General features: G+C 39.9%; 1 protein-coding gene across 2 annotated transcripts in view; it reads right to left on the reverse strand.

Annotated features, from left to right (window-relative positions):
- myh9a (myosin, heavy chain 9a, non-muscle) overlaps positions 1–23,008 on the reverse strand; it is a 103,661-nt gene that overhangs the window by 30,385 nt on the left and 50,268 nt on the right. For both annotated transcript variants that reach the window (XM_028815573.2, XM_028815572.2), the window contains 4 exons: positions 19,968–20,158; positions 11,634–11,755; positions 11,194–11,263; positions 3,369–3,529 (listed from right to left, as the gene is read on the reverse strand). In XM_028815573.2, the coding sequence (XP_028671406.1) occupies positions 3,369–3,529; positions 11,194–11,263; positions 11,634–11,755; positions 19,968–20,158 (544 nt within the window). The remainder of the gene's footprint in view (positions 1–3,368; positions 3,530–11,193; positions 11,264–11,633; positions 11,756–19,967; positions 20,159–23,008) is intronic.

Consider the following 23,008-nt stretch of genomic DNA (forward strand, 5'->3'; position numbering starts at 1 on the left):
TCTATCCTTTCTGGATCCATTTCTGATCTTTTACTGTCTGCACCTATTCCACCAACACTAGATAGTTTTGTTGACCATTATAACACAGCCCTTCACTCAGCATTAGATAAAACAGCTCCTTTAAAACATAAGGTTTCCTTTAAGCGCTCAGCTCCTTGGTATAACTCAGAATTGCGATCTATGAAAGCAGCTGGCCGACGCCTTGAGAGAATGTCACATAAGACTGGCCTCACCGTGCACATCCAGGCTTTCTCTGACCACCAAAGAGCTTACAGAGAAGCACTAACTTCTGCCAAGAACACCCATTATGGCAGAATAATAGAAAGTGGCCATGATAACCCAAGGGTTTTGTTCTCTGTAGTTAATAAACTACTCGAACCCGCATCTGGTCCAACTACCTCTTCTACTGAAGTCTGTGAGGAATTCCTCCACTTTTTCCGTAACAAAATTAAAGATCTAAATAATTCAACTAACAAATATATCATCTGTTTATATCTCTCCCTGTTTTCCCACTCCATCCAGCTCCTTCTCTAAGTTCTCACCAGTCACTTCTGCGTTTGTTAATAACCTGCTTTGTAAGATGAGGCCGACTACTTGTGTACTGGACCCCATCCCCACCACACTACTTAAATCCTGCCTTCATGCCATAATCCCGACTGTTACAACAATAATAAACTCATCCCTTGACACTGGCTCCGTGCCGCTCACTTTTAAAATTGCTTCTGTAACCCCAATGTTAAAGTCTGGCCTTGATGCTGACAATCTTAACAATTTCCGGCCTATTTCCCCACTTACCTTTCCTGTCAAAAGTTCTTGAGCGTGTTGTAGCTTCCCAACTCACCAATTACCTAACCTCTAATAATTTGATGGAACCCTTTCAGTCTGGATTCAGGGCGCGGCACAGCTGTGAAACTGCTCTGCTATGGGTAATCAATGATTTGCTTATGGCAGCAGACTCTGGACAAACTAGCATATTAATTCTGTTAGACCTCAGTGCAGCATTTGACACAGTCAGACATGACATCCTGCTGTCCAGAATGGAGAACATGCTGGGTATCTCTGGCACTGCCCTCCAGTGGTTCAAGTCCTATCTGACTGATAGGCAAGAGTTTGTTAGTCTTGGCAACAGCAGATCCAACTCCGTGCCAGTCACACAAGGAGTCCCTCAGGGCTCTGTCCTTGGTCCTCTGCTTTTCTGTATTTATATGCTTCCCCTTGGCCATATTATCCGTAGTTATGGATTGGGTTATCATTTTTATGCAGATGATACCCAGCTCTACTTCAATGTTAAAAGTGGAACTTCATCAGAGCTTTCTCAGCTCACAACCTGCCTTAGTGAAATTAAAACCTGGATGGAGCAGAACTCTTTAAAATTAAATTGCAATAAAACTGAACTCCTGCAAATTGGGACTAAAATGCAACTTAATAAAATGAGCTCCTTCCCAGTCCATCTTGGCAGTGATCTCATCAGACCTGCCTCTACTGTAAAAAATCTTGGTGTCATTTTTGATTCCTCCCTCACTTATTCCACCCACATAAATCACATTAAGAAACTTTCTTACTTTCACCTCCGTAACATATCCCGTGTTCGCTCCTTCCTCTCCTTCTCTAATGCTGAGAAACTTGTCCATGCTTTTATCACATCCCGCATCGATTATTTTAATTCCCTACTGGCAGGTGCCCCTTCTAATCTTATATCACAGCTCCAGCTTATTCAAAACTCAGCTGCAAGAGTCCTTACTCGAACCAGCAGCAGCGAGCACATCACACCCATCCTGCTCCGTCTTCACTGGCTCCCTGTGTCCTACAGAATCGAATATAAAATCCTACTAATAACCTACAAAGCTTTAAATAACCTCGCACCAAACTACATCAGTGACCTCCTCCATCACTATGTGCCTACCCACCCACTAAGGTCCTCTGATTCTGGTAATCTTGTTGTGCCCCTCACTAATCTACACTCTATGGGTGACAGGGCCTTCAGCTGTATAGCACCCAGACTCTGGAATGACCTACCAAAATGAACCAGGTCAGCTGACTCCATGAATTCTTTTAAAAAACAACTCAAAACTCATCTGTTCAGGAAGGCTTTTAGCTCTACTTGACTTTATTACCTTTCTCTCAGTTTACTTCTCTGTCAAGATGCCAATGTAACCTGTATGTGTGTGCTAGACCATCAATTATGTTGTCTGTTTTTTTCAGAATTTACTGTCTTAATCTTTTTATTTATTTATCTGGTTTGTACAATGCTATATACTGTATATTCTGCCGTTCTTTATTATATTCTGTAAGTGCCTTGAGCATGGGAAAGGCGCTATATAAATAAAATGTATTATTATTATTATTATCTAGGCCTAGTGACATGGGTGCCAGACATCATCTAGTGGGACCTGTGCTCACAGCCCATTCACCATGCATCTTAACTGGCATTTTCCAGAGAACATCACAGTTGACAACTCTGTCACTGGCACCTCACAAGGAGCACAGGGGACATGCATGAAAGTCTGGAAATGCTGTGGTGAATGTTATGCAGCCTGCAACATCCTCCAGCATTGTCTGGGGAGGCATATCCTTGGAGGGTTGCACAGACCTTCACATGCTAGGCAATGTGTATCCTGACAGCTGTTGGGTACTGGGATGAAATCCTCAAAGCCACCATCAGACCTTACACTGGTGCAGTGGGCCCTGGGTTCCTCCTGGTAAAGGACAGTGCTTGGCATCAAGTGGCCAGAGTGTGTAGGCAGTTCCTGGATGACAAAGATATTGATGCTATTGACTGGCCTGCACTTTCCCCAGGCCAGAAACCAACAGAGAACCTCTGGGATGTTAAGTGTTTCACGCATCCATAGCTGCTAAGTAGCACCAACAAAACTGTCCAGGAGTTCAGTCACCCCGACTCATGTCTGTGCAAGGATCCCTCAGGCCACCAGCAGCCATCCCATCAGGAGCACACTCAGACATTGCTGGGAGTGCATAAAGGAACATGGGGGCCATTCACACTAATGAGTCGCTGTGATGAAATTCACACAAGTTGCATCAGCCTGTGATTTCAATTTTTGACTGATTTCTGGTGTGATGTTGAATCCAGCCCTCAATGGATTAAGGACTGTGGTTTCCATTGACTTACATCATTTTGTTCTCAACACAGTACTACTGAAAATTGCACAGTACTGCTCAGTAAAGATTCTAGGTTTGAATGTTTTATTTAAAATCTGATGTGTGATTTAACTGTTCCCTACATTTTTCTGAGCAGTATACTGTATATTCCTTCAAATGTAAGGGACACTTTAAAAACAATAAAACACACCCAAATGCAATCACAAAAATATGAAAACAAGTTAGTGCTTTTAAATAGTCACATATCTTACTTGCGTGCTAAGTATCCACGGCACCATGCCTGGAAGCTAATAATGACATCTGTGATCTTCATGTCTCTCTCCTCTTCTAGATGTGCCAATACACCAGCCCTAAAGAAGACTTTGCTCTGTCCAATTCGGTATAGGTTGGCATCCAACTCCAGGGCTTTGATCTGAAAAAGAATAAAGTATAGACATAACAGACAACAGGGCACATTATAAATTTGTTGCACTGTTTGGATTATGGCTTTAGGTGATCTAACACCTCAAAACAGAGGCACTGAACTTAAGAGGTGAGTAATCTACATTTTAGTAAGAAACTGAAAGATCATGCCAGGTGTCCTTTTTGGGGAAAGATATTGCACCATCCCTAAAGTAGCACCAGATAGGTAGAAACAGATGGGCCAATGTGCACAATTTCCAAGGGCATCAATCTCAGGACCTTGTTGAGCTGGACAATGGCTTTGGTAAGGCAAACAGGCTTGCCGAGGGAAGATTTAGAACTTCATAAAAAAAGGGACATGGTAATATAAATACAATTAATATAATAGGTATACAGTCATGGCCGAAATTATCGGCACCCCTGGAATTTCCCAGAAAATGCACTATTTCTCCCAGAAAATTGTTGCAATTACAAATGTTTTGGTATACACATTTATTTTCTTTATGTGCATTGGAACAACAGTGCAAACAAAAAAGCCAAATCTGACACTTCACACAAAACTCAAAAACCGGGCTGGACAAAATTATTGGCAGCCTCAACTTAATACAGTCAGTCCACGGGTTACGTACAAGATAGGGACTGTAGGTCTGCACTTAAGTTGAATTTGTATGTAAGTCAGAACAGGTACATTATTTTAATAAAAGCTATTGGTTGACCGACTGTAACCAAGTGCTCTACAAATGAATGGAGTTTCACCTCTCTCTGACCTTTTTATTATTTCTACTTTATTTTCCATGATGATGTTTTTTCTCTTTACTGTATCACCAGCACTTGCATTAGATTTGTGTTTCAGAGACATTCTTGAAGGGTGAAGACAAAAAGGTTAAGATGAGCTGTTCTGCACAGCACTGTACAGCTATCACAGCAGGCAGGCATCCCTCATCAGCACGTCTGGTGTACTGACAAGAGACAACTTCCTATTATGTACGTAACAGAACAAGCAGGTTTGCTATTGAGAATGAATGGGAGTAGCGAGGGGCGGTTCACCACCCACCCACCACACAGTCACCTCCACTACAGCATGCAGCCTGCGTCCACCCACCGAGAACGAACACGGTGCGGCCAAAGGTGTGTAGCGACTCGCCCACCACTGCCCCCCATTCAACAGGCAGCCACCCGAAGCACACTACAATGCTACCCCCCCACCACCCCGTTCACCCTCAATGGCCTCCGTTCAGCCACAACCGGGTCAACCGCTTGCAGCATTACCAGCCGCCCACCAAAAACGATTTGAGGGGGGGAGCGGAGTGTAGTGGACGGGCAGTGAAACGCCCTACACCGCTCCACCCAGCCTGCGTACAGTCAGGAGCAGCAGCGGCATAGTGGGCGGACAGCAAACTGCCCCATCAAGCCTCCGTCCTGCACACAAGCGATAGCTGTGGCCCCAGTGACTATGGACCACGGGTCACCGCTCGCCTGCTGCCGGGAGCCGCCCGAGGGACACGGACACTACACTGCGCAAGCAGCGAAATCGCACCCCTCCAGCGTCCTCCGGCCAAAGATGATGGAGCGGCAGTTTATGAGGCGCATGCGTCACAGCTGCGGCCTCGTTCGTAAGTCGAAGGTCGAGTGTCTGTAACCTGGGGACTACCTGTATTTGGTTGCACACTCTTTGGGGGAAAAAAATAACTGAAATCAAGCGCTTCCTATAACCATCAACAAGCTTGTTACACCTCTCAACTGGAATTTCTGACCACTCTTCTTTTGCAAACTGCTCAAGGTCTCTCAGATTTGAAGGGCGCCTTCTCCCAACAGCAAATTTTGAGATCTCTCCGTAAGTGTTGAATTGGATTTAGATCCGGACTCATTGCTTGCCACTTCAGAACTATCCAGTGCTTTGTCTTCAACCATTTCTGGGTGCTTTTAGAGGTATGTTTGGGGTCATTGTCCTGCTGGAACACCCATGACCTCTGACACAGACCCAGCTTTCTGACACTGGGCCCTACATTGCACCCCAATATCTTTTGGTAGTCTTCAGATTTCATGATGCCTTGCACATAGTCAAGGCATCCAGTGCCACAGGCAGCAAAACATCCCCAAAACATCTTAGAACCTCCACCATGTTTGACTGTAGGTACTGTGTTCTTTTCTTCGTAGGCCTCATTCCATTTTCTGTAAACAGTATAATGATGAGCTTTACCAAAAAGCTCTACCTTGGTCTCATCTGTCCACAAGACGTTCGCCCAGAAGGATTTTGGCTTCCTCAAGTACATTTTGGCAAACTCCAGTCTGGCTTTTTTATATTTGTGTCAGCAGTGGGGTCCTCCTGGCATAGCGTTTCATTTCGTTCAGATTTTGACAGACAGTTCAAGCTGTTCTGCAGGTTCAGGGTGCAACAGTGTCAGCTTGAATATGTTTTGAAGTTGATTAGTCCGAATGGTGGATAAACAGCCCCATCCTTCATTGAAGTCTTTTATCAATTTTTCTCTTCGGTCCACGTCCAGAGAGATTAGCTACAGTGCCATGTGTTGTGAACTTCATTATGTTGAACCCAGTGGACAAAGGAACATGAAGATCTCCGGAGATGGACTTGTAGCCTTGAGATTGTTGATATTTTTCCACAATTTTTGTTCTCAAGTCCTCAGACAATTCTCTGCTCCTCTTTCTGTTCTCCATGCTTAGTGTGGCACACTCAGACACACAACAGAAAGGTTGACTCAACTTTTCTCAATTTTAACTGGCTTCAGGTGTGATTGCTATATTGCCAGCACCCGTTTCTTGCCACAGGCGAGTTCAAACGAGCATCATATGCTTGAAATAAAACTATTTACCCACAATTTTGAAAAGGTGCCAGTAATTTTGTCCGGCCCATTTTTGGAGTTCTGTGTGACATGTCAGATTTGGCTTTTTTTCCTCTGTTTTTTTGTGTTGTTCCAATGCACATAAAGGAAATAAATGTGTATACCAAAACATTTGTAATTGCAACAATTTTCTGGGATAAATGGTGCATTTTCTGGGAAAATTCCAGGGGTGCCAATAATTTCGGCCATCATTGTATTAAAGAAATTAAATGGAGTAGAAGCTTCCCAATAAGTAAAACAAAAACTGACTGCTTCAATTCTAAGAGCATTAAGAATAAGTGAGAGATTTACATGCAGTTGCTTATAATAGCAATAACAGAAAGGTAAAAGTTTCAGAAGACACTGTAGCCTAAGTTTGAGGCCACTCTAGAAAATGGGGATGGTGGAGCAGGTCTGCTTTTAACCCATCAGCTAAGCAAATTGACAGGAATAACCTGTGTGTTTGAAAAGACAGTTGAATTCTGGGATGTAAATGTAGAGCAAACATTAAGAGTCATCATCTATTAGAGGCGGTCCACTCCTACAAGTACTTCAGGGTTCACATTAATGACAGGTTGGACTGGTCATGAAACAGAAATAAGGCTCTTCTTCCTTAGGAGACCATGTTCCTTTAAATGTGGGAAGTGACATCCTTCACATCTGTAACTCTGATGGCCAGTGGGATTTTCTAAGCTGTGGTATAGCATCATCACTTCAAGAGAAGCCCACCAAATCAACAAGCTAAATTGAAAGGGCAAGCTCAGTTAAAGGATACAACCTGGACCCCATAGGAGGTGGTAGCAACTGACAGAATTAAAACAAAACAGTGCCATTATGAATAAGGCTGCACATCTTCTCTGACACAACACTTTTCAGCCACATAATCAGCAGAAATGTGTACTGGGGCTCCCTTATGTCAACAGCAATACGCCTTGTATAATGCCTCCCTGGGACTATGTTTTGAATTTTCTTGCTGTATAGTCATTCTTGTGTGTTCAGAGCAAAATGTGTGTGTGTATGTATTTAAAGTTTAAAGAGCTTCTGTAAAAAAACAATTTCTCCCCTGGGGACAAATAATTTTATCTATATTTAAGATCAGAAACTAATCAGTGTGTATATGCTTGTAAGATGTGAAATATGGCTTTTGGCAACTTTAACTGGCATCTCATAATTAGCTTAAATAACAAACAACAGAAGTACAAGACCAAGGGTAAATTCAATCCCCCTGTTTTGATTACTATAACTTAAAAGCAGCCATCAAGCAACAGTAGAAAAAGTAAACATGTCTATTCCTGTGATGCAGACAATACAGGTTTTAAAAAAATAGAACACCACACAGCTTTTAACTGGAGAATGCAGCATTAGTACGAGAAAGGAGAAAGACACAGAAAACATTTTTAGGGAACAGAAGTGCAGCACTACCTAAAATGCAACACAATGAAGAAAAAGAACAAAGGCTACCCCACGAAGGTAGTGCATACCTTTGAAGAACATCTCAGTTGAACAAAGAATCGATTCATGAAACTATGCGGGCATCGATCTTGGTTATACTGAAGTAAAGCTTGCTTTTATGAATCATGATTTGAATTGTTCAGGTTCTCAGTTTTCTTCTACTTTTGACTTTCTAATACTTACCACTGATATTTGCAGAGAAACTATGAATTAAAGTTTGAAAGAGCTGAACAAATAACTAATAAGCACACTGGGGCAGATGATATCAAACAAGGAAAGATTCAGTGAGACAATATTCAAAAGGTAATGACCAGGACATATCAAAGAAGAGAACCCTCTGGTTTTGGAGTATATCCTGCATGTTTGTACAGGTGGAAGCTGTGCTTGTTCCGTTACAGTTGTGCAGCTCTTTCAGGGATAACTATGAAGTAGTCAGCCTCATTCATAATGATAATGTGTTTGACTTGTGTAGATCTTTCAAAAGGTAGTTATACGGGAGGTCCCAGCAGGAGTGCAACTCTTGAAGAATGCTTTGGCCTTTAAGGTATTCTGAAGTGTAGTCCTTTCAGTACAAGTGACCAGGGGCAGTGACAGGCCCTTGGCCACAGCTGCGTTTGAGACATGAATAATAAGTGAATGTCAAATAGGTAACTATTTACAGTATGCACATGTAAATCTAGGCTAACCTCCAAGGCTCTTAACACTGGTGGAAAAATTAATGTTGAAAATGCCTAAATTAAGGTACCTTTCATTAACACTTTCAAATGACAAAACAGCTGGTTAAGTAATATTGATGCTGCAAGTGTAACTGACAGATACACATTTAGGAAAGACAATCAAAACATTTGGGGGATGGGGGAAAAGAGAATTGTTTTACATAAATGGAGACTTCAATGGTGATCTTCAGTCAGATGAGCCATGTCATTTAGTGAGGGTATGTAAATAGTAGGTATACACACCTTATATTAGGAGTGTGTTAAACCCCTTGATGAAAGTTTAGGTAGGGCTATTCTAGTCATAGGAGACTTTCCCCAAATATATTAAAATCGGCTAGGCTTGAAAACAGCATAGTTTTTTGCAAAGCAGTATGTTAAAGCATAAATAAGGGGAGACATTGGTCTTGATTTAGTAATGGTTCCATTAGGATCTACTGTTCATAACACAATGCTGTATCACATATTAAAAACTAAACCTGCATCTGCTAAAATTTAGCAGAAGAACCTTGCTAAGAAAAATGACTAAAGCCTTCTGTAAATGTAGAGACAGCTAAAGAGATGGGAAGTACGATGAAAACTGTTTTATAAACAAATTTATCCCAAAGGTGAAAAGCAAGAGACTAAGCAACACCCCATAGTATATAAGGCACATGGGACTAATAACTCCTGTGTTAACCACTGGAACTGAGAGGACAGATTAGGAAAGATAAAAAGGCAGAAGGAAACAATGCAGAAAAGGCAAAAAGGATGACTCAGACTCCACTATTTTAGTAACGAAAGAAAAATTCAGGCGGCAAACTTTACTAAATATAATGAAATAATGAATGCTATTAACTTGCATTTTTTTGAAGTTCATAAATGAAGAATTCTATAACTTGTTTAATAAACGGAATAATATTAACGTTGTACTCCATGATTTGGAAATTTTGCAAAGTTAAAAATGCTGCTTTGATTAAACTCTCAGAAATCCAGTAAAATCACTAGGACCAGATAACATTAACCCTCAAGTGCCCAAGGGGGGTTAAGAAACTACAAACATAAATTCGACACTTCTTAAAGTCTTTGCACTCTAGGTAAATTTCTATGAACAGGAAGCTGAAAAATATTTCCCCATTATATAAAAAGGGTTATACGTGGTAAAAGCTACATGGTGAAGCACAACTTAGGGCTCTGGAGTGTGCAGGTATGGTTGGTGGATTACACATTCATATGTGAATGTGAGTGAGTCAGTCAGGTGCCTCATTCATAACTCAAGAGTAGGTGGAGGACAATACCTGCACCCAATCATGCAATATAAAAAGCAGCCTGCACAATAAAGGGGGTCAGGGTCTGAAAATAAAAGGGGGAAAAAAAGGGAAGCAGGTGGATGGGAAATTGAGCCCCATGAGCCAAGCATGTGGCCAGACAGGACACTCCTGCTGAGCTTTTTTGAAGCAGGAGCAACCAAATGCTCTAGTGGGCCTCCCATGGAAGCCTGACAGACTACGGCATTGAGGAAGGAAACCGCAAAGCTCAGCAGAGTGCTGTGTGAAGTCCGACAGATTGGCAACGGGGACACGAGGAGGATTAAATAGCTGTCTGTGCCTGCTGGTCGGCTTAAAAGAGAAGCACCAAGGCCCAGTTTTTAAAACAGGATGTTTTCCATTGATTTTAACCTCATTTTACAGAATTTGTTTTTAATCTCCACTCGACACTTGGAATTTATGGATTCCTTATTGAATATTTATGGAAGAATGTGCACTGCTCTGTTGAACACTTGTCTGGTTTATAGTAAAAACGCTTTGCACCAATCCCTTGGTGACTATGTCTTCATTTGCTCAGCTCCTCTGTTTAGGACTATTGAATCCTGGTTCCAGTGGCTCCTGGATGCACCAGGGAAGCATGGAGCTAACTTTAACTGTCACATGATTTAGTATACAGAAGCAATTAAGGCATTTAAATAGGATTTTACAGTTTATGGTATGGGCAACATGAAGCTTTACCTGAACACTGTGTATAGTTTGTCCCTACATTCAAAAGATACAGTCCGGGATTGAGAGGTATGAGCAGCGATTGAAGGAACTTAACCTTTTCAGTTCAAAAAAACTGAAGATCAAGAGGCGACATGATTAAACTGCTTAACTTTATAAGAGGAATTTGTACACTGAATCTCTGCTGTTGCTTTAAGTTTCCAACTGTGTCCCCTTGTGCCTTTACAATTCAGAAAGAACATTTTATATAAAGGTTTGTTTTTATTCATACAAAGAATTCAAATAAAGAATAAAATCATCATCCTACAGTGAGGAAAATTTAGGGACTTTCAAATTTCAACCTGACGTTATTTTGGAGAATCATGGTGAATAGGACTTGTAAGCCTGTTGTATTAATCTACATCATTTCAAAGCACATTAGAACAATTTTGACAACAGTCCATTCTATCCGACTACAGCATGATTTTTTGTGTAATTGTTTAGTGTGTGATTAGATAAAGTAGTGCATTTATAATGGATAGGCAGGAAATGTTGAAAGGGTGCTTCAAATTTGAAGCACCCCTTTTAACAAAATGCATGATATAAGCAAACAGAAAAATTAACTGACTGTTTAGGTATGTGGGGTTTTGGCACTTCTTACCAAAAAGAAGTGTACATAGGATTTATAAAAAGCTAATCTTGCTATTTAAGCCTTACCATAAGAACACAAGCCTGTTTTCCATCCATAAAGCCTTTTGGAATTGCATTGGGAGTAAGGATTTCATACCTTAAAAAAAAAAAAAAAAAAAGAAGGGAGAAAGATTAGTCTGAGCAGTTTTATTTACTCATCACAACACTGCCTCATACTAAGATTTCTAGCACTTATCCTATGTACGATCAACAATGAAGATAACATTACAGAAAGCACAGCAAAGAATAAGGTTTTGACAAAATGTACACATGATTCAATGGAACCTCAAACATTACATTAAAAAAGTAGCACCTTGGGGATTATAGGAATGAGTTATGGGATCCAGGATCACATACAGGAATAGAGTTAAGTATTCAGGATTTTCCAATTGGCAGATCAGACAAATTAAATAGCAATGCATATTACATTTGTCTAAGCAAGTGCTAAGATTTCAAAGCCTCCTTACCTCTGTCTAAACTCCTGGAAAACTATACGGTTAGGGAATCCCTGTCGACAAATACGGATTCCTTCCAGCACACCATTGCAGCGCAGCTGCTCCAGAACCAAGTGAGGCTCTAGCTTGCCAGCCTAGAGAGACATTCAAACCATAAAAGTTATGTATATTTAATAAATCTGAAATTTAGATTAAAAGGCAGATCCCCTTTTTGATTAAACATTTTATAAGTCTTATTCAAATAAATGTAGAAAATTAGAACACTTAAATTGGAATTTGGGGTCCACACTATTAAGTGATGTAAAAACCTGCATTGATTGCTAGACTATTGTTAGATGTTGTTTGTGGATGGTCTCCTATTCTAAAAATTTTTTTTTTTTTTTGGTACCACCCACTTGACCCTTCATCATACTGAAGATGTTGAATTCTGTCTGTAGAACTCCACCTAGCTACTTAGCCAACATGAAGGCAAGCTCTCCAAGTTCACAACTGCTGAACAGGTCTTGCCATCAGGAGTTACTATCAAAAGGAGTTTCTGAAATTTCAAAAATTTGTATGATGCGCTCTGTTAGAGATCAACAAAAACTGAACTTACCAAAATTTCCTAAACAGCGTAACAAATTTTACTAGCAGCCCATTGGACAATGACCACATATGCTTTTGCACTCAACTACTTTTAAATGTGTTTGCATTACCTTGACAATGACCATGGCATGTAAATTAAACTTAACCTTTACACCAGCAAAACTATGCAAATTATACGTCTCTCTCGCACGCACAAATATATACATAAACTTTATTTTACTATTACACACACACACACAGTGGGGCAAAAAAAGTATTTAGTCAGCCACCAATTGTGCAAGTTCTCCCACTTAAAAAGATGAGAGAGGCCTGTAATTTTCATCATAGGTATACCTCAACTATGAGAGACAAAATGAGAAAAAAAATCCAGAAAATCAGTGTCTGATCCATATTACTAACCGAGAATGCTAAACCGGATGATGGACGCAGGCACATCCGGCCATGGGCCGTAGCTGCAAAAGGACGTACTGCGCAGGCGCAAAAAGAGTGCGCGAGGAACAAACACACGAACACGAAAGAAACAACAAAATAGACGGCTATGCAGCATAGGTGGATCTCATTACAATAAGGCATTATTAACCGTTCAACCGCAGAAAAGGCTCCATATTAACAGTGAGTGCAATACTCCTTATTACTTATCCATATTTCTAAAAGAAAAAATGTCTCGACTCCAAAAACGCAAAGCTCAACTACAGCTTCTAACTAACGATGTACCTAAAAGTAAAAACTTTATGAACTGCATTAGATCCTACAATAGTTCATTTGCTTTTGCATCTAACGGAGTAAATATCAGGCCACCAAAAGGCAATGGCCCATACTGCTTTCGCATATGTGCACAAATACTGAATCGCATTGGAACAGTGCACCCTGAAACAAATCAACAACGCAAATATGCACAAATCTACATCCTAGATCCACATGACGCAAGCTATCAATCAAAGTGCTGCATCGCAACAGTCACGGATTCAAAACGAAACACCTCCCATCTCAGACATACGTTAACGGCAAGGAAGGCTACAACAGGCTTTTCACACAGCACAGGCAAATCGATTACAGCTCCAAAACAACACGTCCCAAATACTACACATGCAACAACGCGCCTCTCAAACGGTACAAGCAAAATATACACCAGGAAAATTCATTCGGATTAATGAATGTCATTTGCAATCATTGTCATTCAGTTCACTTCCCTGAAGAAACAACTGGCAATACAAGTAATACGTTTACACATTGTTGTCAAAAGGGTCAAATTAGACTGCCTTCTTTACATTCATATACTGAATATCTACAAAAGCTTATAACTGACGATGTACCTGAAAGTGAAATCTTTATCAACTGCATTAGATCCTACAAATCGGTATCCACTATGAACATTAACGGTGGCACTGCACGTGACATCCGTCTTGAAAAAATGTTAATTATTGATGAATGTACAATGGCATGAAGTCACTTACTCAACACCATTCATAAACTTCTACAAACGTTTATGAATAATAATATTCGATTTGGATGAAAGGTACTTTTATGAGGAGGAGATTTTAGACAGTGCTTAGCTATTCTTCCAGATGCCTTGCACTCAGCTATTGTTCAGTGCACCTTAAAATACGCAGACAATTGGCATTGCTTTCAAAAGATAGTTAGTAAAAAAGATACGATGTCCAGAACCAAATCATAACAATTGCTTATTACAACTGAGAGATGGTACACTCACCAATACAGATGGACTTCAGCCACATATTATTACAATTCCTCAAGCCTTTATCTGCGACAACTTAGTTACAGAGAGATTTGGAACAGCAATCTCATTAGACCAAATGCCCCTTTTAACACAACGCACTATATTAGGTCCAAAAAATATTAATGTGCAAAACATAAATACCCAAGTCATTCCATTACTTCCTGGAGAGACACAACTCTTTCTAAGCTCTGACAAACTTGACTCTGATCACAACAATAACCATCTTCATTGACCTTACAAGTTCTGACCTGAAATTACCTTTTACACTTAAACGGCGTGTACAAAGAAATTTTCAAATAAACCTTTACACTGTGCCACACACTTTATTGTTTGCTTTCTATTTGCATCATCTACACCGTCACACTATTCTATATCTCATTCATACATTGCGCTCTTCGTCATTCCCATCACCAGGGGTTGGCGAGCGAAGCGAGCAGGGGGCGGAGCCCCCTAGTTTTAAAGAAATTATTTGCAAATTATGGTGGAAAATAAGTATTTGGTCACCTACAAACAAGCAAGATTTCTGGCTCTCACAGACCTGTAACTTCTTCTGTAAGAGGCTCCTCTGTCCTCCACTCGTTACCTGTATTAATGGCACCTGTTTGAACTCGTTATCAATATAAAAGACACCTGTCCACAACCTCAAACAGTCACACTCCAAACTCCACTATGGCCAAGACCAAACAGCTGTCAAAGGACACCAGAAACAAAATTGTAGACCTGCACCAGGCTGGGAAGACTGAACCTGCAATAGGTAAGCAGCTTGGTGTGAAGAAATCAACTGTGGGAGCAATTATTAGAAAATGGAAGACATACAAGACCACTGATAATCTCCCTCGATCTGGGGCTCCACACAAGATCTCACCCCGTGGGGTCAAAATGATCACAAGAACGTTGAGCAAAAATCCCAGAACCACACGGGGGACCTAGTGAATGACCTGCAGAGAGCTGGGACTAAAGTAACAAAGGCTACCATCAGTAACACACTATGCCGCCAGGGACTCAAATCCTGCAGTGCCAGACGTGTCCCCCTGCTTAAGCCAGTACATGTGCAGGCCCGTCTGAAGTTTGCTAGAAAGCATTTGGATGAGCCAGAAGAGGATTGGGAGAATGTCATATGGTCAGATGAAACCAAAATAGAACTTTTTGGTAAAAACTCTACTTGTCGTGTTTGGAGGAAAAAGAATGCTGAGTTGCATCCAAAGAACACCATACCTACTGTAAAGCATGGGGGTGGAAACATCATGCTTTGGGGCTGTTTTTCTGCAAAGAGACCAGGATGACTGATCCGTGTAAATGAAAGAATGAATGGGGCCATGTTTCGTCAGATTTTGAGTGAAAACCTCCTTCCATCAGCAAGGGCATTGAAGATGAAAATGTGGCTGGGTCTTTCAGCATGACAATGATCCCAAACACACTGCCCGGGTAATGAAGGAGTGGCTTTGTAAGAAGCATTTCAAGGTCCTGGAGAGGCCTAGCCAGTCTCCAGACCTCAACCCCATAGAAAATCTTTGGTGGGAGTTGAACGTCCGTGTTGCCCAGCGACAGCCCCAAAACAATCACTGCTCTAGAGGAGATCTGCATGGAGGAATGGGCCAAAATACTAGCAACAGTGTGTGAAAACCTTGTGAAGACTTACAGAAAACATTTGATCTCTGTCATTGCCAACAAAGGGTATATAACAAAGTATTGAGATGAACTTTTGTTATTGACCAAATACTTTTTTTCCACCATAATTTGCAAATAAATTCTTCAAAAAATCAGACAATGTGATTTTCTGGATTTTTTTTTTCTCATTTTGTCTCTCATAGTTGAGGTATACCAATGATGAAAATTACAGGCCTCATCTTTTTAAGTGGGAGAACTTGCACAATTGGTGGCTGACTAAATACTTATTTGCCCCACTCTGTGTGTGTGTATGATATATTATATATCACACACATATACATACATATGCACACACACACATCCGGAAATTATTCACAGCGCATCACTTTTTCCACATTTTATGTTACAGCCTTATTCCAAAATGGATTAAATTCATTTTTTTCCTCACAATTCTACACCCAACACCCCATAATGACAACGTGAAAAAAGTTTACTTGAGGTTTTTGCAAATTTATTAAAAATAAAAACATTGAGAAAGCACATGTACAGAAGTATTTCACAGCCTTTGCCAAGAAGCTCAAAATTGACCTCGGGTGCATCCTGTTCCCCCGGAACATCCTTGAGATGTTTCTGCAGCTTAATTGGAGTCCACCTGTGGTAAATTCAGTTGGTTAGACATGATTTGCAAAGGAACACACCTGTCTATACAAGGTCCCACAGTTGACAGTTCATGTCAGTGCACAAACCAAGCATGAAGTCAAATGAATTGTCTGTAGACCTCCGAGACAGGATTGTCTCCAGGCACAAATCTGGGGAAGGTTACAGAAAAATTTCTGTTGCTTTGAAGGTCCCAACGAGCACAGTGGCCTCTATCATCCGTAAGTGGAAGTAGTTCGAAACCACAGGGGCCTCATGTATAAACGGTGCGTACGCACAGAAATGTTGCGTACTCCTGTTTCCACGCTCAAATCGCGATGTATAAAACCTAAACTTGGCGTAAAGCCACACACATTTCCACGGTAACTCATACCTTGGCATACGCAATTTCTCTGCTCTGTTTTGTAGACTGGCGGCACCCAGCGTCAAAGCAGTGCTACTGTTCCTGCGTGGTCACCCTTTCTTTCTTAGCTCCACATTCCTGACGTGGCTTTATAAATACACTGAAACTAACTGCATATTGTTTATTAGTGTAATGCATCTGATTGTAATTAACCTGCAGCAATATAATGGTCCAGGGAATAGCCATAGTATTCCAAATACCATAACTGCTTTAGTGTTGCAACTCTCACTGCATCTTCTTCTTTCAGCTGCTCAGCAGATCATCTTTTTCCATATTACTCTCACTGCACCACTCGGAGTATTTATATCACTGTATCCGAGTGGGGAATCACAGCAGCAGCTGATCGGAAAGAGAAATATTGGTATACAGCATGAAGCAAACGCTGCCTGAGCCACGGCAAAACGCTTTAGAGACTTCCCAGTACGGACTTCGCGGTTTAGAAAAGGTTTCATCCCAAGAACTCTAAACGCACTCAATCAGTCCATCAAGTGCTCCTTGTAGAACTGTTTACTTATAAGTACAATTACCTCACTGTAAACTTGCACTACAGTTATAATATTGCACAACCTGCGCCACTTTATAAAGCACGTATTTACACATGATGACGATATCATTAAGATGAAATGCAGCAAAATATGTTGATTATATTATACAGATAAAACTAACTTCATTTAAATAATCTGTATTGTTAATAATTAAAGATGTGAGGACACGGTGCCGCAGCGCTAGCTAGTTCAGGGATTGTTCCTGCATTGCGTTGTATTCTTGCACTGACGCGACACTGGAAAGATAGACGGATAGAATAATTAAACATGTACTACGAAGATATTTCAATGTTCCTTAAAAGTTTTGAAGAATCGATGTTCTAAGCTTACAGATGGCTTCACGTCTATTACATAGCTGATTGAGTGGCGATTGGGTTTTTGGAGAAAGAAAAAGGAAGGACAGGAATTGGAGGTTAATATGTTTGAAAGACAGTACTGCTGTGATAAATTATTTCATTGAAGGTCACGCATGGCGCAGCAAGCCTCTTGCATGAGATATGAACAAGCACTGCGCCACCGTGTTCCCATGTTTAATAACATGCTTTCATTCCTATCATCATGAAAAAGATATCACATATACATCTCAGTATTTTAATTATTCAGAGAGCTGTAATATCACGAGTGTAATGGATTATGTGTCCTGTTGGAGAAAGAGAAAGCCCATTTAAGAAGCAGGTAGTGATTCACACACAGAGCACAAAGATGATCAAATACAGAACAAAGCATTTAACGTCCTACTTTAGTTAGGATGGGATTTGAGAAACTAGTAAATTAAACGATTTTAAGATGAAGTTTATGATGTTCTACTTTAATGGCAAAATAAACTACGTGATTAAAGTGGAAATTTCGAGATTACAGTTGACATTTCGTGCTTTTTTCCCCACTGTGTGCCTATTTTTTTGTCTGTACCCTAATAAGCTTTAATAGGACACTCAGATGGTGGGCTACGACTCGCCTTTTCACGGCGACTTTGATATGCGATTTCTTTTTTACTTCGGGCACTGTGCGACTTTGTGAACTTGAGCTTTCGAGTTTGTTCGACACTATGTCACTCGATCAACTTCCTTTTGTTGATTATACCACTGTTTAAACCAACAAATAGTACATTTTTCCTTTGCCTCCATTTGGTATTCGCTGAAATTCTTACATTTTCCCCCGTGCTTTTCCCATTGTCTTTTCACAGAAGGCTGAGCTTTAAGGGCTATTTATATTAATTTGCATATTCAAAGAGACGTAATTCTGGGAGGAGTTGGGGCGGGACAGAAGGCGCGTGCACGTGCGTTACTTTTCATGCTGATCGGAATTTATGTAGCGGAAGAACGTGGAAGTTTGCGTACGTACAGATTCCTGCATCTGGAAATGGGGTACTGCTCATCACCAGGTCAATACCATCCCTACAGTGAAGCATGGTGGCAGCATCATGCTGTGGGGATGTTTTTCAGCGGCAGGAACTGGGAGACTAGTCAGGATAAAGGGAAAGATGACTGCAGCAATGTACAGAGACATCCTGGATGAAAACCTGCTCCAGAGAGCTCTTGACCTCAGACTGGGGCGACAGTTCATCTTTCAGCAGGACAATGACCCTAAGTACACAGCCAAGATATCAAAGGAGTGGCTTCAGGACAACTCTCTGAATGTCCTTGAGTGGCCCAGCCAGAGCCCAGACTTGAATCCGATTGAACATCTCTGGAGAGATCTTAAAATGGCTGTGCACCGACGCTTCCCATCCAACCTGATGGAGCTTGAGAGGTGCTGCAAAGAGGAATGGTCGAAACTGGCCAAGGATAGGTGTGCCAAGCTTGTGGCATCATATTCAAAAAGACTTGAGACTGTAATTGCTGCCAAAGGTGCATCGACAAAGTATTGAGCAAAGGCTGTGAATACTTATGTACATGTGATTTCTCAGTTTTTTTTTTTTAATAAATTTGCAAAAACCTCAAGTAAACTTTTTTCACATTGTCATTATGGAGTGTTGTGTATAGAATTCTGAGGAATACTTTCCAGATGCACTGTATATATTTGGGGGGAAATCTTTCAAATGACATGTTGATATGAACGGAAAAGCAACATCCACCATGGACACTGTGGTGTCTGTTTGCTAAACAAGACACTAAGAAGAAATGATTGAGCTGCGTTTGTGTATCTTTTATCCCTTCAGCGCTAACTTTTACAAGTACCATAAATTTATGTAGGCTGTTAGACTCAAATCAAATGCATGTGTTTATTATGTAATATAATAGTAACAATAGCAGCTTGCTGTTCAAAAAAGGTAAATGCGAAAACAATCCAGGATCGAACCCGCAACCACTTGATTATGACGCAGCAGTTCTTACCTCTGCACCAGCAAAGTGGCCTATCTACCTTCTATCAATTGATAGTTGGGCTTCAGTTTTTACACATTGCCAGTAACATGTAAACTGAACAAATTTTTTCTCTTCACTTATATTCCTGAATAAAAGCACACTTTTGTTATACCTTTTGTGAAAATATTTGAATTTCAGTCTTCACACATTAAAACACTTCATGTCAACATTTTGCCAATTACTATAACATGAAAAAGTGTGTTCAACATTTCTTGCCTCACATTTGTCATCCTACATTTATCCAGATTGTCGTAGACACAGAACACACATGAAATTTATGTATGCATTTCAAATAACGACATATATACCCTATACAATTCCAGACACCTAACTCTAAGATAAATAATATTTTTGTTGCCTCCGTGGGGGATAGGATAGTAGGCTACATGGACTCTAATGTTAAGCTTGGTTATAAAAACCACTGCATTGTAATAAGGAGAGACGTACCTTTTTCTCATGATTTGGTATGATGCATCGGACAAAGTTAGGGTTTGTGTTACGCAATGTGGCCATTAGCTTGGATAATTGCTCTTTGTACAGCTGTCCCACTGTCCGGAACATGCCTTTTCGGGTCTTAAAAGCTCCTGGCAAAGTCTCGGACATGCCTGCCACCTGGTCCAGGCCAACAATGCGGTCAACTAGAAAGAAAACATTTAAAAAAAAAAAAAAAAAAACAATTTGGCAAATAAGACAATGTGAAATCCAAAGGCAAACATACAAGCATGGTAAAAACAATGTGAGAATGGCATGCAAATTAGCAGTGGGACTTCGTTTCAGCATAATTAGACATTTTGCAGTTTAAAAAGGGGAGGGGGTTTGGGGGGTTGCTGGAAAGAAAAAATGTTCAGGTCCTGAGTTTCTGCAAACAAGTGTAAAGGAAAGGACATTATACAGCAAGGCACACTTGTATACTAAAATTGGGTTATGAACTTCTAAGAGCAAATTGCCACACAGATGTTAGTCTATACTATTTGCATATAGGTCTCTGTAGAAACTTACTAGGAAGGAACATTGTTTAAGGATAGCATGTTACACTTCATAATTTGAAGAGAACACCGGTGCCTGAATTATAAAGTTTTACTAAATATTTAAAATAAAAACCTAAATGTTACAGAAAAATATGCGTATTTATATGCTTAAATGTGGGTGGTCAGTTCACAGTATGCCTGCAATGAATTATATACACGAGAGAGATAGCAACCGAGAATCGTGTAGTTTGTAATGGTGACAGAATTTTTAATCTCGTTTAACTGAAAACCACATTCTTCACCAGTGAATGAGAGAGGCAGGTCTTCAATTCAAATGCACAGCACTGTAGGAATGAGGTCTTTTCTGTTAACATTCAATGCAGAGTTTTCAGGAAGCAGTGGTTAATATTTGAGAAATACACTCATTTGTACATTCTTGCATTTTGACTATATATCAGACATGTGGATTATGCTATGAGTTATGCAAGAAGTCCCCCGCAAGGACTTTTCACATTATTTTCCCACTGTCCTGCATTGCTCACCTATCAAAACTGTTAAGTTTGAGTATTTATTTAATTTCATCACTACAAACTACATGGGTTATTAAAATATTTTTGAATGGACTATTCCTTTAAAAGTTTAAAGGTTCACCTGATGCTGAATGGTTAAACATAAGCATGTTGCTAACTAATTTATGACTGGAATAATGAAGTTTATGGAAGTTTATGTAACCGTTTTTAAAGCACAACACTAACCTTACCTCCCTAATACAAATTAAAATATGTATTTTACTATGAACTCTGACCAAAATATAAGAACCTGTTGCAGTACTTTAAAAATTTTTAATTTTTTTTTTTTTTTTTTTAAAAACTGTCCTTTGAACAGCCACCCAAAACAAGTATACAAAATTATACATAAATATATAAAGTGAAGACAGTTGCATAACTGCTATGAATAGGCAACAGCTGAGTTAACAATACAGGTGCAGTGACTACTAGAGTGGTAGCAAAGCTCACACAAAGCAGCACGAACAGTGCTTCATGACCCTGTAGATCTAATGGAAGGTTAATTAGGAACATGGTGTTCAAACAGCCGACATACAGTAACTATAAATGACCAAAAACCAAAATCTGTTCCCCAACACAACCACAAAAGAAAATGTACCTTCAAACTTTATATTGCCAATATAATGAGCACCACTGTACAAAAGGAGCAGAAGCTCAGTATTCCTAGTTCTACTTCTTTACTTAACCAGGAAATACTAAGGAGACAGAAGGTCAAAAATTGCTTTGGGGAAGATAATGATTTTGGGGTCTGCTATAAGTGCATAAAAGTATTTTCACAAGTCCCAGAACAAGCTGTGAATGTACATTCTATTCTTTTAATAATCAATTTTACCATAAATTTACAGTTTGAGTAAAGATGACTGGAGAGATAAGTTTCCATTATAATGGGTAGGGGAAGCTTATCTCTGCATATCACAAGCCTCAAACTCTAATACCGAGACTTGAGAAAGACAACAAATTTGGAAAATAGCAATACATCTAAGAGTTGTAGAGAGGAAAAAAAAAAAAAATACAAGCATGTGTACAACTTTAATACTGGATTGTAACATCTGGAACACACCATGCATCTGTACCTAAAACAAGTTTTTCCAAATTTCAAGATGAAGAAATACTGTTTGATCTTCCATATCTATAAAAAAAAAAAAATAGAAGTACAAACGAAAAAGAATGGAAACATTTAAGTATGACACAGTAGGAATGTTAAGAGGAATGAGGGAAAGTTTTAAATTAGTTTTGAAAATTAAACTAGAACTATTTACACACCAGAATGAACTTGCTTACACAAGAGAAAGTTGCATTCTGGTTTATGGTAAGACAATTTTCAAAGTGAGGGAAGGGAAAAAAAAAAAAGCAAGCTGTCAGCTGTTTTGGGGCAGAATTTCTACCCATCAACTGTTAACCATCAGCTATTCAGCTTTAACAGCAGAAGCAGCAGGAGTGTAAAGAGTGAATTTGCCACTAGAGGGCAAGTTAAGTCACCTGGTTCTAGATGAAGGATAGGAAAGTGTTGATAGAAATAGGCTCTCTGATAGTTCTGAATTTCTGGAAATGCAGAGAGTTGCAGCACAAAAGACAATCAAAAGAAAAAAGGGGAAAAAAAAAGTATAACAACTATTCTCTGAAAGGCTACATTGATGCACAAAATGTTTTTTCTCACAAATTAAAACCAGAAATCACTTACACACAAGGAGGTATTTCAATCTTAGTCCGGTTCAAGTGTATATAGTGGGCTTTAGTTAAAAACAGCTTCATAAATAAGACTTGAGTGATGGTGCTTTACCCACATAATGGAGATACAAACACAAATGTTCTTAAAAAGTTCTGAATCTGGATGAGATACTGGGACTATTAAGGAGCTATACAGTATGAATGCTCTTATTACTTGTTAAACATTCATTTGAAAAGAAACATCTTTTAGCCAATATGCAAGAGACAGACATGTTAAGTCCTGCAT

The sequence above is a fragment of the Erpetoichthys calabaricus genome, chromosome 12 (genome assembly GCF_900747795.2).
Source record: "Erpetoichthys calabaricus chromosome 12, fErpCal1.3, whole genome shotgun sequence".
In the NCBI taxonomy this organism is placed as follows: domain Eukaryota; kingdom Metazoa; phylum Chordata; class Cladistia; order Polypteriformes; family Polypteridae; genus Erpetoichthys; species Erpetoichthys calabaricus.